This window comes from Chenopodium quinoa, unplaced genomic scaffold (assembly GCF_001683475.1).
Source record: "Chenopodium quinoa cultivar QQ74 unplaced genomic scaffold, ASM168347v1, whole genome shotgun sequence".
NCBI classification, from domain to species: Eukaryota; Viridiplantae; Streptophyta; class Magnoliopsida; order Caryophyllales; family Amaranthaceae; genus Chenopodium; species Chenopodium quinoa.
The window spans coordinates 8,115,830-8,134,750 of NW_018742914.1; the positions used below are offsets into that span (position 1 = coordinate 8,115,830).

Consider the following 18,921-nt stretch of genomic DNA (forward strand, 5'->3'; position numbering starts at 1 on the left):
ACAACCAATGCAATTTTTTGCTTTATTTATTCATTTGTATATAACGTATGTATGGAATCGACATTGTTGTATGACTGCAGAGTTATGGACTAAAAAACTGAACAAAAAAATAATGTGAATGTAGTATCGTGTGTGTGGTACACCCAAATGTATAATAGACCACGTAAGTCAACCTAGGCCAAAACTCACAAGTCATTATACCCTGTAATTGATTTCAAGCGCTGACAAACCAAAGTCTTAGAATGGGAAGAACAGAGCACATGAACATGGGTGATGAAATTAATCATCATCTTCGTCAACTTGAAGACATTCCTACACCAGCTAACACGGGGTAATGTATATATTTTTCTTAAACTATGATCATGTAATCATATATTGTATCGTCCTAACATTATCTTAATTAATAACTAATTACATTTATATTTTCTCTCTCCTTACACTCATGAAGTTGCTCCCACGTTTGTTAGCGCTAATTTTGGCTAATCAATTTTATTTCTGTCATTCAGATTGCTCCTTTCAATTGGGAATTTTGAAAATATACATCTGTATTTACTCTGCATTTTCTCTATTTAGAAACCCTCTAAATAAAGAACAAGGTAATTATTTCTTTTGTATTTTTTTCCTGAGTATCTTAATTTTGTTCTTTGAGCTATTTTTTCAATTAAAGTTGGCTTCTTTTTTTTATAATTATTATTGTTTTCGGGAATTTAGTTTAATGCAATTAAATTGGGTTCTGCTGGGAAAATTATAATGTGGGTAACTGGGTGTTGTCCTATGATTATGGTTTGCTATATTTTGGGGTAATATTCTCTGTTTGGTGATCCGGGTTTTTCTCATTTTGAGCAATATCTGCTAATATTGGATTTTTGTGTTTTTCCTTTGAAGAAAAAAAAAAAAAAAGAAAAGAAAAAAAAAGGTTGATCTTGTTGATTTTGTATTATTGAATTTGAATTAAGGGGAATTAAAAAGGGTTTTTAATTGGTTGAATTGTATTTCTTGCTGCAGAATTTTTTCAGTTTTTGTGGCTGAGTGAATTTTTAAATTTTTGGAAAAAAAAATTAGGGTTCTTGAGGATCTTGGCAGTTTGATTAATGCATGAGAATTCTGGATTTTTGCAGTGCATTAGGTTTCACATAAAATTGGCATTTTTGGTGGGAATTTGAAGGAGAATATTGGAGGTTTGTAAAGTTTGGCAAAATTGGGATGTTTGTATGAATTACATGCTTACATGTTGTAGGGAAGGAGTAATCTAGGAAAAGATTAGATGGCTTCATCCCCAGATTCTCAACCTGAAAGCCCTCCATCTACTACACTAACTCCTGTCCTTACAAAATTATTACCACCTGTTGAATCACCTCCGAATGTTGTTCCATCTGCTCCCCCTCCTGCCAATAATCCTCCACCACCATCGCCGCCAACTTCCCCTCCACCAGTTGCCACTACACCGCCACGCTCACCACCCCCAGCACCAGGCTCACCGCCTTTGTCTCCACCACCATCTTCTCCCCCGCCCTCATCAGCACCTGTTAACTCTTCTCCACCGGCCTCTTCCCCACCTCCTATTGTAACACCTGCACAGTCTCCCCCGGTTACTCTCCAACCACCACCTTCTCCATCACCCCCAGCTCCTCCTGGCACATCTCCAGGCTCTTCTCCACCAGATACTTTTGTTCCTCCTCCTCCTGTGGACTCTTCATCTCCTCCAGTGCCACCCGAGTCCACTCTTTCCCCTCCAGTATCTCCAAGTGACTCTTCTACGCCTTCTAGATCAGTACCAAGACCAGCAACAGAATCTGGAAGTACTGCCTCGATTTCTCCAGTGAATTCCTCTGCTAGTCCCTCTCCTGGTAATGATGCAACAGTTAAGACAGGAATAGCCATTGGGATTGTGGCAGCTGTTTTCACCATAGGCTTTTTTATGGCCATTGTGTGCTTGCGAAGGCGGAAGAAAAGACACATACGACATAATTCAGTGTACATGTTGCCATCCCCATATGCCTCTTCACAGACATCAGGTAACACTTATGTAGTTATGTTTACAATTGTATTCTGGTTAAAGTCATAAACTTGGCTGCATATAATTTTTTCAAATTGCCAACATTAAGTCAAATATGAATCACTTGTTATAGCTGGTAGCCTGCTCTGGTTTATGCAATTTACTAAATTCTTTTACACAGATACTGCATGTGGCTGATTAGCCTGATAATGGAGGTTTTAGTTTATGGTATGATTACATATTTGAACCCCCTGCCAAATTATATAAAATATGTTAATATTTTAGTCAAAACATGAACCTGAAAATTGGCGTACTGCTCTGTATTGGTCATCAGTAGCACCCATACCTTAACACCCCCCCCCCTTCCCCCCGACTGAAAATATGAATTCGAAACCAAAATACTTACAAATTGCTGCATTACTCTATACCTGTCTAGGGTGGTAGTACTTAATGATTTTCTCAACTGAGCATAAAATCATTTTTTTTTTTTTTTTTTTCCTGAAGCTCAGTAAGTAAATACAGCCATTACGTCATGCTTTTCTACGCTAGTACGTTATTATTTTTGATTAGTGTAGTTTCTGGAACTTGGGCACTTAAAAAACTTGAATCTTTTTTGGTGTTGTCAATATATACAGTTCTTATCAAGCCATAGAGGTGAGTATGAATAAGACACTGTGACAGGGCTGAAATTACAGACTACTATTTTAGACGATGAAAATAAAATGACAAGTAAATCGAGGGAAAGACAATCAGATCATTTTGTTTCATAACACCTAATACGCTAAGTTTTAGCCTGCATGTGCATACATAATGAACAGCTTACTTTGTATTTCCAGGCACCTCTTTTATGAAACCAAGTGATGGTGGTGGTGGCGATTATATAAATTCATCACCAGATACTGGTGGAATAGGCAACTCAAAAACCTGGTTTTCTTACGAGGAGTTGCATGCTGCCTCGAATGGGTTTGCTGCACAAAATATTTTGGGGGCTGGTGGATTTGGATGCGTGTATAGAGGTTGTTTGCAAGATGGCACAGAAGTAGCTATAAAAAAGTTGAAAGATAACAGTGGGCAAGGAGATCGTGAGTTTAAAGCGGAGGTTGAGATTATCAGCCGTGTGCACCATCGCTATTTGGTTTCTCTTGTGGGTTATTGCATCACTGATTTTCAAAGATTGCTCGTCTATGAATTTGTTGCAAATGGCACCCTTCACTACCACCTCCACAGTAAGTTTATTATTAAGAATTGAGACGCTTTGCTCTATAAATGTAATACACATGCCAATGTGTCTTGACTGTCACTCATTCCTTGTCTGCCTGTCAAGTATACATAGGTAGTGGGTAAAATGTCACAGAAGCTAATAAGATACTAAAAATCATGTCTGCAGTTTGATGCTTAACTCCGTCAATATCTTAAGTAAAGACAGTTAATTGACATCTGCTTGCTTATGGCTTTTCCAGATTCTAATAAACCATTTATGCCATGGAGCCTCCGAGTCAGGGTTGCTTGTGGTTCTGCTAAGGGAATTGCATATCTCCATGAAGATTGTAATGCATGGAAATCCTTTTTTGTTTTGACTTGTTCTTATATCTTTATTCTTGATGTTTCTTATGCAATCTCTTATATTTTCCTTGTCTTTTGTCACCAGGTCATCCAAGGATTATTCACAGGGATATTAAAACTGCTAACATCCTTATAGACAACAACTTCGATGCTAAGGTACACCCTTTCATGTGTAATGACAGTCACGTTTCGTAGGAAACACTGGGACTTACAATTACGCTAATGTGGTTACTACATATTTAATCAATTAAGATTAACATAGGCTGATATTCTTACATTGAAGGCCTCTTCTGATACTCAAATTGTTGGTTCAAATATAGTTCTTGACTTTGACTGTGGTTTACTGCTGCAAACAGGTAGCTGATTTTGGGCTGGCAAAAATAGCACAAGAGTTGGAATGCAACACACATGTATCTACACGAGTCATGGGAACTTTTGGGTGGGTAGTTTTTCTGTTTTTTCCATGGTAGCGAGTCAGTAGTTTCCATAAGACCAGTTTCACTCTATATTCTGCTCTATATAGCAGAGACATTGCAATTTTCATCTGGCAGTATATATTTGAAGATAGAGTTTCATCCAAGTCCCAGCATGTCATTAGGGCTTTGTACATTTCTAATTATTTGTCATATATGGCTTCTTTGCAGCTACATGGCACCTGAATATGCATCGAGTGGCAAGTTGACTGAAAAGTCCGATGTATTCTCATTCGGAGTAGTGCTTCTAGAGATTATAACGGGACGCAAGCCTGTTGATGAAACCAGGCCACTAGGAGATGAGAGCTTAGTTGAATGGGTGAGTTGGGGTACAAATCTTGTAGTAAGAAATCCCTCTTCGTTTTAGTCTCTGTTCTGATAATTGCTTGACCTGTTGTAAAATGTAACCATATAGGCTCGACCTTTGATGACTGAGGCGTTGGACAACCAAAACTTTGATGAACTTGCTGACCCAAGATTGCAAGGAAACTATGATAGAGGTGAGATGTTTCGGATGATTGAAGCAGCAGCTGCATGTGTACGGCATTCGGCTGTAAAGAGGCCAAAAATGAGCCAGGTAAAGATTCAAGGAAACATGCCAAAAAAAAGATACTTTTTTCCTTTAGATAACTGATTTTGTTTATTTTGCCTTGTTAACTAAATAAGGTGGTAAGAGCATTGGATACAATGAACGAACTATCAGATATATCGAATGGCATGAAACCAGGTCAAAGTGGGATATATGATTCAAGAGAGCAATCAGCACAAATCAGAATGTTCCAGAGGATGGCGTTTGGAAGCCAAGAATTTAGTTCAGAACAAAATAACAGCCACAGTAGCCGTTCAAGTGGAGGGAGAAGTGGAATAGCTAGGGGCAGAAGTGGACAGGTCTAAGTTACAAATGTAAAATTGTTTAGTTTATGAATCATCTCGTATCTGGTGGAGATAGATACTTGATGCATGCTTATAAGGAACGGCAAGTCTATCCCCTTGAACTCAATAACATATGGGGAGCGAAAGGATGCTTAAAGATTGCCAAAGGGCTTGTAGACTTAGTTCTTTGGCCTCGGCAATTAGACTCTTGAAAGGCTCAGTAAAGATCTTGTACGTTTCCAAACCATAAGTGTAAACTATCACTCAATTTTTTCCTTCTGTGGATAAGCTATGTCTTTGGCTATAATATAATTTGAGGTTGTTTTAGGGCGTGATAGTTAATAGCAATTCTAATGTCACATCTTCCTCTATCTTCTATATCCTTGCTCTTTGGTCAATAATTTTGTACTGTAATTTATACAACTTTAAATATTCATCAAAGATCCAGGCACACTATTATTAAGGTGAGCAAAGTTTTTGATAACCTCATAATATAGTATATATTTCTTAATCATTAAATTTGTCAGCATCCAATATTGAGGAAAGAACTCTCATGTTTGTTGCGGAGTATTTCTCATCCACATCTAATTATTGAATACTATTGTACGGAGTACTTTGTACTATGTTTAGTTATTGACAAGTACATTACATTACTTTTAAGTTTTAACATAAAAATAATTTCATTAATAACACATCATAAAGAGTTTTCACATTATCATCTTGGCCCAAATACAGGGAAATCGAGCCTAAAAAAAAATGCTAAAGCAACAAAGCTGAAATAACAAGAAATTAAACTGACGTCATCAATGTCCCTTTTGACATCCATGTTGACAGTAGGGAGGGCATAAAAAATTACAACTCAAGGATAAAAACAATTCAAAATACTAGAAATCTAAATTAAAACAAACTTAACATAATATGAGTAGTGGGATACGAAACAACTTGATCTAAGACAATTCAGATGTCTCTAGCCAAGTAAGGAGTATCATCTTTGATAGACGCAGAACTACCCGGAATAAACCTAATCTGAACCTTAGTATTATTATCTTCTAGTACACCATGTACGTACCTGAATTCCTCCATCGTCGCAACAAAAACGACACTCGAGCCCTTAATTTTTCTATCACCTCATTAATAATTATCAATGATACATTCCAACTTTTGGCTTTTATCTGTGATACACATCATTAAATTTTCATTATCAGCGGTGCACTCATAATTATCATCTAATTACTACAGTAAGCACACCATTAGTAAAACGTTTAGTTAGTTAATTTGAAACGTTTTAGTTGGAAAAATGAGGAAAAGACCTCAATGCCCTCCCATTTAATCTCCCTCCAACCTTTCCCTCCAACATTTCCCTCCTTATTTAAAAAATAAAAATCAATTCCCACCACATTAAACCTTATAAATACATGCTCTTCTCTCTCGTTTTTCTTGCTTTCTCTTTCTCTTTCGTTTTTTTTGCTTTCTCAATTTTTTTTTGCTTTCAAATCTGTAATGGCTTCCTCTTCTGGCGCAAGATCTCTTTCAAGCAACAGAAATATAAGAGGTGTGTGGGTTAAAACCATTACCTGCAACTGTAATCCTCCAAGATCTGCAGACATTAGGTTCTCAAACTCAGCAGCTAATCCTGGAAGGCCCTATTACAAGTGCAGGCTCTGTGATTTGTTCTTGTGGCTCACTAATGAACATATTGTAAGGGATGTTGGTGGCAGACCTGGTGACATGTCAGAAGCAGCATATGTTCAACTATTAAGGGCAAAATTCACTGAGTTCATGAAGAAGAAGACAGATGACTTTGCTGATTTTGTTCATATGGTTGTTAAGTTTGTTGTTGTGTATTTGGTCTTGTTGGTTGTTGTTTTGAAATAGATGCAGTTCAAGAGTGGGTGTGTGAGTTGCAATGAGAACTTAGTTGTGAGATGTAATTTGAGTTGATAATAAAAGTGTTTGCTTTATGTTATACTCCCCTATTTCTTTAATTACTGACACTTAATGGTGCACTAACAAGAATAAAGTAGTAAAATTAGGGAAACTAACAAGAATAAAGTAGTAAAATTAGAAACAAGAAAAGGCATATATTAACTGTTATAGCAAAAGCACTGCAACCCAAACATACTGTTTCAGAAGGTTACATCAAAAGTAAGACAAACAACTGAAAAACTTGTACCAAGTTCCCAACAAGTACACTTGTTTCACAAAAAAAACTTAACCAATTGTCTGATCAAACAACACCAAACTTTGGTTTATAATACATCAAAATAAACTAAAAAGCATCTGCATATCTCAAAATTACATCCTTGTCTCAGCTCTGGGACTGTGACAGGTCTTGTGGCTGACTTGACAGTTGTAAGCTTGTGAGCTCAGTTGCACCAGACCCTTCACCCTTTGATTTTGCTCTTGCTTCTTTTGCAGCATTTGTCTGATCTCTCACTCTTGGGTTTTGTATCACAAGTGCTTCTCCAGCCCTTAGCTCTTTTCCAGTCAGCCCTCCTTTACAAGTTTTTTTGTTATGTCCAAAACAACCACAGCTTGAGCATCTCACAGTTCTTGACCTTTTGCTTGGCCGGTCCTCTCCTTCTTCCCTTTTCTTGTTTCTGCTAGGTCTACCAACCCCCCTTTTCATCTTTGGTGGGTGAACATGAGGAGGGTTCTCAGCAGCAGATTCAGGCCATTGACTAAGATCTGGGATAGGAGTTATGCAATGACTGTACACCTCTTTGTATGTCTGTGCAGAATACCAGGAACTGACATAATTGTGAGGGTCAACTTTTGCATGAGTCATTGCCCTTATAGCATGTCTGCAAGGTATGCCAGACAGTTACCAAGCTCCACATGAGCAAATCTTACTGTTTAGGCTGAGAGGGAACTGTGATTTACCCTCATGAATCTCATATTCCTCTGGGCTTGACTGGAAAGCTCTACAAGTTGTAGAAGCTTTGCTGATCTCTCTGACCAATCTTGCTATATTGGGGCAGAGTTCATCATTATTGAAGGCCATTGCAGTCTCATGCCTTGAAGCTATCCTGACCATGCACACTCTCCTTATACCTATCATAACATAACAATCAAATTAGCAATGTAATCATTCAAAATAAGTGTGAAATGCAAGTCAGCTTGATCATTACCTTCCAGCAAAGTCAATACTGGCCTGCATCCGTCAGGTCCAAGTTTTGAGTTAAAACTCTCAACAAAGTTTGAAGTGTTGGAGTCATTGCACACATTGGATCAAATCTGTGTTTACTCCACTTAGATTGATGGCCTAAATCTGTAAACCATTTCATGACATCCTCCCCACCTTCCTTTTTAAGTCTCTTCATTGCTTTTCTGAATGTGAATTTGTTAGTAGCATTGCAAGCTCTCCAGAAAAGGGTGTACATAAGTGGACCTGGGAAAGCTTTCTTGTAATTTCTACTCAAGTGTCTGCAACAGTACCTTCTCTTAACTTCAGGCCAAATATTTTTCAATGCAACATCAACACCCTACAACAATCACTTTATCAATGTATGCCATTAAATATAGTAATCAAGAAATGAAAAAGTGAAATATATACACACCTTTGCCCGTCAGAAATAATTGTCCAGTCTGTCCTCCCTGAATCTTTGACTATGTTGTGGATGTGCCAGAAAAAATAACTCCAACTATCTTTGTCTACACTGCTAACAATTGCATATCCAACTGGGTATATCTCATTGTTACCATCCAAGGCAACAACAGATAGTAAAATTCCACCATAATTGCCCTTCAAATGAGTACCATCAACTCCAATCAATGGCCTACAGCCTGCTAGGAAGCCTTGCCACTATCCAGCAAATGAGATGAATATGCTGCTGAACAAATTAACCCTTGGAATGCTTTCACTCTCATGCCATGCCACAAAAGCCTTAGAACCTGGGTTAGTGCTCATTATAACTTCAGCATATCTAGGTAAGTGGTTGTATGACTCATCATGTCCTCCAAATATCTCTTGAACAACATATCTCTTCAACCTATACAAGGTGGCTTGCTTCAAGTAAATGCCAAACCTCTAAAACAGAAGCTCATTAAGGGCCTTTCCTGGAATGTCTGGATTTTCCCTTATGTCTTCCATTACCTTTGGAGCAGCCCATTTAACTGTACAAATTGGGTTATACATTTCTAACCCCCTGCAGTTATGCACATCTGGCCAAATCTTCTTTATAGCCCAAGTCTTGCCATCTGCCAGCCTACTAGCATGCATCCTCCACTCACAGCATTGTGCCAAGCATGTTACAGTGTACCTCTTGCTGTCTGCAGCCACCATAGTAATAGCAAAGCCTTCTTGAACTGCACAATCTTTCAAGGTCTCTCTCAAATGGGCCTTGTCAATAAATATCATCCACGGTCTAAGCAATATCTTCCCAAATTTGACTTCTTCATACATCTCCCCATGCTTATAAAGCTTATCCATATAATTCTCATCATCAGAATCATCAATGAAAGCTGACCAAAAGGTAGGTGACCAGTTGTCTTCTATGTGGGGAACAGTGATTATATCATGCAACTCATCCTGAAGAACATCACCATCAGGAATTACTTCTTCATATGAGTCTACTGGTTCATCATCATGCACATCAGCCTCATAATCACCATCAGAAGAATCATCAGCATCAGATTCATCACCAGTTTCATCACCAGAATCATCAGGATCACCACCAGCACCACTCAAACCATATGTAACCCTCCTTCTAGCACTAGGTGCACTACTCTCCCCTAGCTTTATGTGTGTTGTACCTTGTTTAGGCACCCTCCCTTTCTGACCAATCCATATACCCTTCCTAATTTGAGTAGTTTTAGGAATTTTTCTAGCAAATATGTTAGGGTCAGTGATAATACTTGATGGTTGGCTGTTTGGACTTGATCTGGGAAGGGGAGTGGTGTGATTAGCTGTGACTTGGGCTGGTGAAAACCTAGGACTTCTTCTCACAACAAGTGTTTTGAATACAGTGTGTGGTGAAATTGGAGAAGGAGGTAAATTCTCACTCCCAGACCCAACTGACTCCTTACCCTTCCCACCACTAGAACCAGCCTAGCCCTTACTCTTCCCACCAGCAGAACCAGCCTTGCCCTTACCCTGAGTTTGCACAGTATTTCTCAAACTCCTTCCTACCCTTCCTGTATTCTTTATTAGACTGCTTACCAACACTCTCTACATATACTTCCTGCACATCAGCAAAGGTTGCTTCTGGGTCATGATTAAATTCAGTCCCAAATATCTCATGTAATGCAGGGCTACTAGGAGTAACCACACTGCTAGGGGCATCAGCATCCTCAGAGTATTTCAATCTTAATCTCCTCCTAGGGTTTATTTTGGTGTTCTCATTCCCTGTCTCAGAAGGAGTAACCACACTCTCTTCATGTACTTCCTGCATATTAGCAAAGGTTGCTTCTGGGTCATCATTAAATTCAGTCCCAAATATCTCATGTAATGCAGCATCCTCAGAGTATTTCAATCTCAATCTCCTCCTAGGCTTTAGTTTGGTGTTCTCATTCCCTGTCTTAGAAAGAGTGGTATTTTCTACAGAAGGCTGGGAATTCTCACTCACAGTCAATGGTAGGGATGGTTGGTTTAGAGGTGGTGGTTCTGGTTCTTCATGTACAAGTGGTATTCTGGTTCTTCATGTACACCCTGGCTAGCTAGTTCAGTAGCTAATTTGTTCCTCCTAAACTCAGATACTAAGTCATTCATAAAAGTTGAATTTAAAGTAGTCCCAACCAAAATCTCATACATCTTAGCATCAGGGAGTGTCCTAAACATCCTAATCAGACCACCATCATCATCTATTGGCCAATGTTTGCCCCTATATGCATAAGCAAATATAGGGTTCAAAATAACTATTCCCTTATTCTGTAAAATATCTTTAAATTCTATCATTAAGTCCATGAGGTTGCACTTATCACAGTCCACATCAATATCAACATTATGCTGCTTATACTTAAATCTCAGTGTAACCGTGTCATGCATTCTGCAAAGTAAATTACGCTACCACGATTTAAGCACAACAGTAGATCACAAACTAAAGAACACATATTTAAACCTAGATTTCAAACTCAAACTCAGCATTTTTGAATAATGTAATTTAGAAAGTACAAAATTTAGCAAGCATACATAATCATAGTCAAATCGAACATAAATCAAGGCTAAATCAAACAACATTAGAGCATAATTCAACCACTAACACTATAGCATGCAAACTCAAACTCGGCATTTTTGGATTATGTAATTTAGAAAGTACAAAATTTAGCAACCATACATAATCATAGGCAAATCGAAAATAAATCAAGGCTAAATCAAACAACATTAGAGCATAATTCAACCAGTCAACATAATTCAACCACTCACAAAAAATTGCATACTTCATCTAAAACCTAGCAATTTAAAGCGAAAAAATTAGAAATTATAACAACAAATAAGCACTAACCTTTTACAATCCACAAAGCAGGCCTGAATCTTCCAAGAATTTTGCTTCCAAACCGTGACAATTAGGGTTTGAGGAAGAATAAACAGGGGAGAGAGTAAAGAAGATGAACGATCACAAATTTGGAGTTAATGTTGTCAGTTGAGTTTGGAGGGAGAATTAATGAGTTGGGGGGCATTTTCGTCAAGTCAAGTTTAAGCAAAATCCCTGTCATTAACCCTAATTAAACGTTTTACTAACGGTGTGCTTACTGTAGTAATTAGGTGATAATTATGAGTGCACCGCTGATAATGAAAATTTAATGATGTGTATCAAAGATAAAAGCCAAAAGTTGGTTCACTGAATAAGAATTAGGTGATTAAGGGCTTGAGTGTCGTTATTTTAGACTAATTGCTTCACTGAATAAGAATTGATTTTGATTGTTACTTGATTCACCACCTTTTTTTTTTTTTTTTCCTTGTGCTTTGAATTGTTTAAAGAGATAAGAAATGAAATGAAATGAAATGTAGAAGGCTTATATAATAGAGAAATTGGAGATGAAAGAGCTAAAAAACAAAGAGCCATGCAATGCAATTATACAAGGTAGTACGTAGTACGTAGTACTAGCTACATTTTTTTGCAGTTGAGTTGTCACACAACCACCCATCAATTACATCATCCAAAATAAATGAACCCTCGAAAAAAAAATTGTTAGAAATACTTTTGCAACCTATATAAGTATTATTTTCATTACTTTGTCTCAGACATTTTTGAAGCCTGGAGCAAAAACTAAAAAAACAAAAAGAATCCTAATAATAAACAACGAAGACGTATTTCATACATAATTCGCCAACATTCCAACAAAGTATTTATTGGCTTTTAGTACTCTGGTATTTTCTTTGGCTTAATTCATTGATTAGAGCTTACATGAAACTGTTTCCTCCTCGTCTAAAATAAATAAATAAATTTTCTGTTGATTCATTCATTAGTATATTTTTATCTTTCTATTCTCTTTCTTTAATTAATTAATTTCCTATAAATTTAGTCAACATAGAGTGGGCATAAGACAGCAGTCAATCAATTGTTGTAACTACACAAGTTTCACTAATCAATTAGATCGATTTTGCATTTGCGCAGCAATTCAGTTGGAGGAATAAACTTAATTGTTCTGTGCTTAAAACTTGCACTAACCAGATTTAATTATTGCTTTTAATCTTATTGCTAAATAAATTACCGTCTTTTTCTTCTCTTAAGATAAAGGGCCGCAAATTATTACTCCGTACTACATATGAACAAATATGTTTGCCCATTAAAGCAAACATTTAATATATATGGAGTATGTAGTTGACTCCTTCATAATGTTTCTTAATCATTAAATTTGTCACCATCTAATATTGAGGAAAGAACTCTCATTTATTTGTTGCGGAGTATGTTCAAAAACACACAATTCATACAAAAACAATGAGTAATAGAGTACAACATATTTTTATTTTTCTGGTTTTTAAAGAATAACTGGTGTGTACCCCGGGCGATGCCCGATTCGCTAGTTTGTGTACTTCTTTAATTTAATAATTATGTTCGACTATTTGTGTAGTTAGTGTGTGTAGTGGTTTGCTCGTTGCTTGGGTGTCACTTTTTTTTTTTTTACATCATACGTATTTATTCTAATTTACCTAATAAATGAAAGAATATATACGAAGTATAATATATGTGAAATGTAAAACATTAATAAAAGATGGTTGAGATGGTAAATGTATTAGCTACATATATTAGAGATTATGGGTTCGTTTGAATCTTGTTCAAAGCATATTTTATTTTGTTACACGTGGCATATATACTTTGGATGTTGACATGACATTGTGACATGTTACACATACTTTGAAGAATGCCACGTAACACCGTTCCTTTAAAAGGATGAAAATTTTACGGTAGTCATTTGAAATATGACTACTATAATGTTTTAACGATTATATAGTCAAATTGATATTTTTTTTCCAAGTAATTAATTATATTACTTTACTAATGGTATTAAACAGTATTATCAACATTTTTTTGATTTATCAAATTTTTAGTTTCATTTATGTAATTTTTATTCTTATTTTATAGTTTCTCAAAAAATATGTATTTTATGTTGGATTAAAATTTTCAAAATTTATATTTACACTGTAATTTATGGACATTTTGTGAAAAACTACCTAACCAAAAAAATGTTGTAAGAAACCATCTTATAAAAGGGTAAACGTTGTAAAATAACTACCGTTAGTCGGAAAGTCACCGTTGACTTTCGTTTTCCGGCGTTGATCACATCACGTGCCAATCACCGTGACTTTTAATTCACCCTTTCCCTCCTTTTTCTCTTAATTGGCACGTGACATGATCAATGCCGGAAAATAAAAGTCAGCCATGCCTTTGTTGCAACATTTATCCTTTTATAAGGTAGTTTCTTAAAACATTGTTTTTATTAGGTAGTTTCTCACAAAAAAACGTGTTTTCTAAGGTAGTTTTCCACAAAATGTCCTTTAATTATTGTGAATTTGTCACCCACCAGCCGTCACGTACTTATCTACAACCTGAGCCCCTTCCATAGCCTAAACCACCACCCCCAAAACTCGCGACCACTGACAGTCTGACAACAACCCCCTCCACCCCCTAGCTAGTAATTTGATCATCCAAACTAAGTTGGACCTTGCTACCATTACAATCATATGACACACCACCATCATACCATAATCATATGACGTTAATCTAGTTCATGATATTGCTACACCAGTACGTCACACAATATACTTGCTACAATTTTTTTACCTCAACCTCGACCAAAATAATTAGATACTAGTAGTAACTTAAAATAAGCCCTTGTTAAATTTGTTCATCTTTGCTAACTCTGCTGCAATATCAAAATCTAAACCACACATTTACTCTTGTCAAGTACTCAAGTATTGAATGAGAAAAGTAGTCAAGTACTACAAGTAGGTGGAAATTGTACTCGAAGGTACCGAAAGAATGGATGAAGCAATAGTACTCGGGGTTGAATACAATGCATAAATACATACTTGGCCTTATCAAACACATGAACTAAACCAGTAACACTTGTTTTAGCTTTGATGCTCGTATTGAAGTCATGAATGTAGGCGCAGATGAAGCAGATGTTCAACTTGCAGGCGTGGAAGCGCAACCTCCACCACCGGAAACACTTGCGATTTAGAGATATGTACAATGAGCAGAGTAACACAGAGAAGAAGGGGAGAGGATACAGAAAAGACTTGAAGAATTTCACCATCTGAGCTTCTTTGGGTTGGTAGTTTAAGACAATTCCAATTTGCTCTTCCTTATGCCAGGTCAAAGGGAGTACTACCTTCCGGCTGGGGATACGCTTGTTAGAGCCACCTTTTGTTATGCTACCCTACCCTAGTCTTGTTTCTAAACTTAAAAGTGTTGTAAAATACCGGCTTTCTTTTGTTTATTTGTCTATATAGCTTAAGATAAGAGATTATATTATCATACAAAGTAATCAGTATATTTCTGTGATTTGATGAAGTGCTTTGTATCCCCATTTTCTTGCATGCTTAAAAATGGTTTTTTCTCACTAAAATGCTAATTTGTTGGATCATTTGCCAAATGCTATGATTTTATTAATCCTATCCACCTCGTTCTCTTATTGTAGCTTGACGTTAAGGTCTCCCCTCAATGGAATTTCAAGTGTGAAGGATATTAATACATACATAAAACATCACTCCTAATTAGTAGAGGACAAGGACCTTCTTCTCCTGAACAACCATGCCTTTTCACCCCTACTTTGAACCTTGTTCACATCATGGAAAGAGTCATCATGAAAGCGTCTAGACCCCGAACTTGTTCTTGAAGAGCTTTCATACGAGTCTTCCCATTCACTATTATCTTCACTAGAGCTTATTTCAATTGCTTCATCTGCCTTTGTTTTCCCCTTCAGATCTTTAGCAGCAAATTCTATTTCAGTATGCAAATCATTCTCGGAATTTGTTTCTTGACCACTTTCTTCATCTGAAGTACTGCTATATGTGTGAAAGATAGTAACATTCTCAGTCTTTGACCCTTGAAAAGAATAGCTTCTTGCTTTCTTATCATATATTGGAAGTACAGGTTTTGACAGTGAACTTGTGCTGTCTTTTCCTAAGCTGTAAGTTGTTGAGAGTTTCCTTTCGATGCCTTCTCTTTCTCGTACTAGATTGCTCAAATTTTCCAAAACGATGCTGGTTGTTGCCTCCTTGGCTGCCTTCTGCTCTAGCTCTGAAATCGTCTGTTCATACTCTTTCTTTTTAAGCCGCAGTGATTGCTAGAGAAAAATATAACAGCATGTCAGAATTCCACTGCATATTCATAATTTTAGGCTTTAATCTTGTAGTTCTGAAATTGGCTAATAGTAATAGAACCAGTGTGTTACTAATACTAGACTTACTCGTTTATCAAGGAATTTTCCAAGATCTTGATTTCGGAGCTTCTGCTTATTCCAAAATATCCAACAGAATCGTACACTTATAGCCAAGGCAACCAAGATAATGGTTTCAAACAGCAAGAATAAAAGTATGGCTCTTTCGTTTCCTAGGAAAAGAGAGAAAAATATCCTGATTAATGTTAAACACTAATCAATTTCCAGTCATAAGACTCCTAATACATACTGAATGAAGATACAACTGATATACCTGTATAAACACTGATGCTCTTAGGCCTCAACTCGGAGCAACTAAATGCAAGCTTCAGATCTGCAACCAGAAACATAAACCAGTTATGTTGGAAATATGCAATTTGAGGGCATAAAGGATGAGTATCTCAGATGAAATACTGGTGCTTCTGCATGGAAGTGGGTTTCCGATCTCTGCATCACAATATAAAAGTGCAACCAATCACTCAAGAGTATTCTAGGATTTCTAGCAGAATCTGAAGTAAAACAAGCAGCATGAGAGCTTTAGTATGTATATCAACTCAAGGCCATTAATTAATTTTGTGCAATAATTCTTTTAAGCAAAAGAGTGACTATGATCCTTACTTGCTGCAGCAATAAAAGCAAGGACAGTCCCCTCGTTCAGATTAAACTTCCTCAGGTCACTTCGTGATAGGTTTGATGCAAATTCACCTGTGTTAAGTGATGTACACACAGTGATTTAAAGAGTTGGAAAAGAGTTCTCAAAATGCTAGTTCTAAAGTGGACAGCTTACCAGGATACATGTCCGACCAATAGAAAGCTTCAGTGGCAGGAACCAACAATGAAAAAACAACATTCTTGGGTTTCATTGCAGAAACAAATGTGTAATTATCGATCACACGGCTGCTTTTACCCTCCATTTCTGTCTGTGATATATACACTGCATAGCCAGAGCAATCAAGAACAGGACTGACTTGAATCACGGAGTTCACTGGAGGCGCCTTAGAGAACTTTTTTAGGATCCCCGTTGGTGAGATGGAGTAGAGGAATCCATCAAGTGAACCGATAGATACCCACCCTACAATGTTTTCAGAAGAACACATACTAATGGATTCAAACACATAAGCAATATAATATTACAAACAAACTTTATGAAAAAATTACCATTGGCATCAACCACAGGTAAATGCTCTGCAGAACTTAGTGGTCCAATACTAATCTCCCATGAAATATCACCTGTAAAAGCATCTAAGCCGAGTACAATGGCCTTAGCAGGAACTGTAACATACAGGAAGCCATTGTTCCCTGGAGTGGCAGTAAATGCTTTGTCAAATGAACTCAAATTCTGAATCCATTTAAAATGAGGACTACGAGCTGATATAGAATAGAGTTCTCCCTCATTATTTGAAATCTGCACAACAAATCCAACACAAAAACTTAAAAAAAACTTGTCAATGACATAACTGTGAAAGACTGATCTGAGATTACTTACATATACACTGCTCTCACAACTATCAATAATGGGAGGTGACGTGAAATAACAGTCTGTAACATTATTCTTGCAACCTTGAAAATACCCGAACTGATTAATTACCGGTAAAGCACTCCAACGCAGCCTCCCTCTCAACGAATATGCATAAAGTCCTTTATTTCTTATGTTTATGTAAACAGAAGATGTTAGCATACTTGCAGAAACTCCAAGGATTTCATCTGATCTTTCTCCTGTTGATTCGTTACCAAAGAAAAGTTCAACAGCTGGATCAGAATTTCCAGCAGTCAAAGTATTGATCCTTAACACTTTATTTTCTGCAATGATGTACACCTACAAACAAATTGACAAGTTCGCGTTATTGCAAGTCATGAATTCATAAAACCCTAGCATATTCACTAAAAAAAGGCTGATAAAATTTACCTTCCCTTTTCCACCATAAACCGGAGCAATGCCACCATTGCACGTATAATTCAAGTGTACACTCGAAACCATAGACCCATTGCTTTTAAAAGCATACAAAAATTTCTCAGAACAAGAATATACAATTCCATCATCTACAATCAGAGGTTTCCCTAGCCTAGAAGTAAAACTTTTCCATGGTTCGGCTGCAACAAAGAAAGAATGCACATTTCTCAGAAAATTATTAGTAAATCCACTTAATTATAAAGGATACATAAACATATAGCAATTAACACTTTGCATATACTACATCTAATACGAACTCCGTCCAGACTTTCTTTGTTACGTTACTAGTTCAAGTTACAATATCAACGCGAGAACATGGCAATTAATTTGGGATGGGGTGTCGTATCATACCTTGAATGAAACCAGGCAGAAGTAGAAGCAAGACAAAACAAGGAAGTACAAGTAGTCTAGTAATCCAATAGCAGCCCACCTTGCACATAATATCAACGAGTAAAAATGAATTTATTGACAATCAGTCTAAGAATATTATAGTTTACACAAATGCCAAAGACAATGAAGATTGAATGCAAAAGTAAAAATGAACAAGGAAAGAAACGGTTACAAGTTGAAGTGTTGTTTTTTTCTCGAAAACTAACTGTTGGGTAGTTAAGTTGAATTTATCATTATTTTTTTCTTTTTTTTTTTTTTTTTTGAGGAATAAATTTTTTTGAATTAATTAATTGATAGTGAGTTGATTTTCAATAGCCACTATTTTTATAGTCAATAAATGATTTCATCTCTCCTGACAAAAAAAAAAAAATCTTAACCCATCACTCCATAATATATCTTCACCGTTGATTCTTTTTCCTACTAAACAAATTTTATGAATCTACTTTTTTCCAGTCAAAGTTTTTCCTCAAAATAAAAATTAAAAAAAAAAAAAAAAAAAAAAAAAAAAAGTTTTTTCTTAAGCTTGCTTGCCGAGTTGCCGCATTGAGGACTAGAAGACAACGGTTGGATATAAATTACAGTTTGCCGCCATATTATGAAGGTTGAAGATTGAATGTTAAAAATAAACGGTCTAAATCTAAATGAGAGGTAGTTACAACACTTTTGTTGTAGCTATTGTAAAATTATCCAGTTATAGACCTTATAGTGTTGATTGACGATTGTCGTAACATGTTACCTGTAGGCGTACCAATTATTAAGTTTCTTGGTTCCCGGGCTCAAACCTATGAGCCTATATCTTTGGCAAGCATAGTGTGTTAATAGCCATAAAGATGTATAGCAGTATAGAGTAT

The 18,921-nt window shown here is 36.5% G+C and overlaps 2 protein-coding genes across 2 annotated transcripts; one reads left to right on the top strand and one right to left on the bottom strand.

Moving 5' to 3' along the window:
* The first annotated feature begins 73 nt into the window (after positions 1–73).
* On the top strand, positions 74–6,635 carry LOC110728159 (proline-rich receptor-like protein kinase PERK8). Its single transcript, XM_021907807.1, has 9 exons — positions 74–596; positions 1,119–2,015; positions 2,833–3,222; positions 3,457–3,543; positions 3,645–3,715; positions 3,916–3,998; positions 4,204–4,351; positions 4,448–4,609; positions 4,699–6,635. The coding sequence occupies exons 2-9, from the start codon at positions 1,265–1,267 to the stop codon at positions 4,924–4,926; spliced, it is 1,920 nt and encodes a 639-aa protein (XP_021763499.1). The 5' UTR covers positions 74–596; positions 1,119–1,264; the 3' UTR covers positions 4,927–6,635.
* Positions 6,636–14,280: 7,645 nt separating this feature from the next.
* On the bottom strand, positions 14,281–18,808 carry LOC110728161 (protein GAMETE EXPRESSED 3-like). Its single transcript, XM_021907810.1, has 10 exons — positions 18,032–18,808; positions 17,636–17,820; positions 17,216–17,545; positions 16,888–17,134; positions 16,517–16,801; positions 16,348–16,434; positions 16,144–16,176; positions 16,004–16,063; positions 15,760–15,902; positions 14,281–15,636 (listed from the first exon to the last, which is right to left on the bottom strand). Exons 1-10 carry the CDS (start codon positions 18,117–18,119, stop codon positions 15,061–15,063), a joined length of 2,034 nt encoding a protein of 677 aa, XP_021763502.1. The 5' UTR covers positions 18,120–18,808; the 3' UTR covers positions 14,281–15,060.
* Between the last annotated feature and the right edge of the window lie 113 nt (positions 18,809–18,921).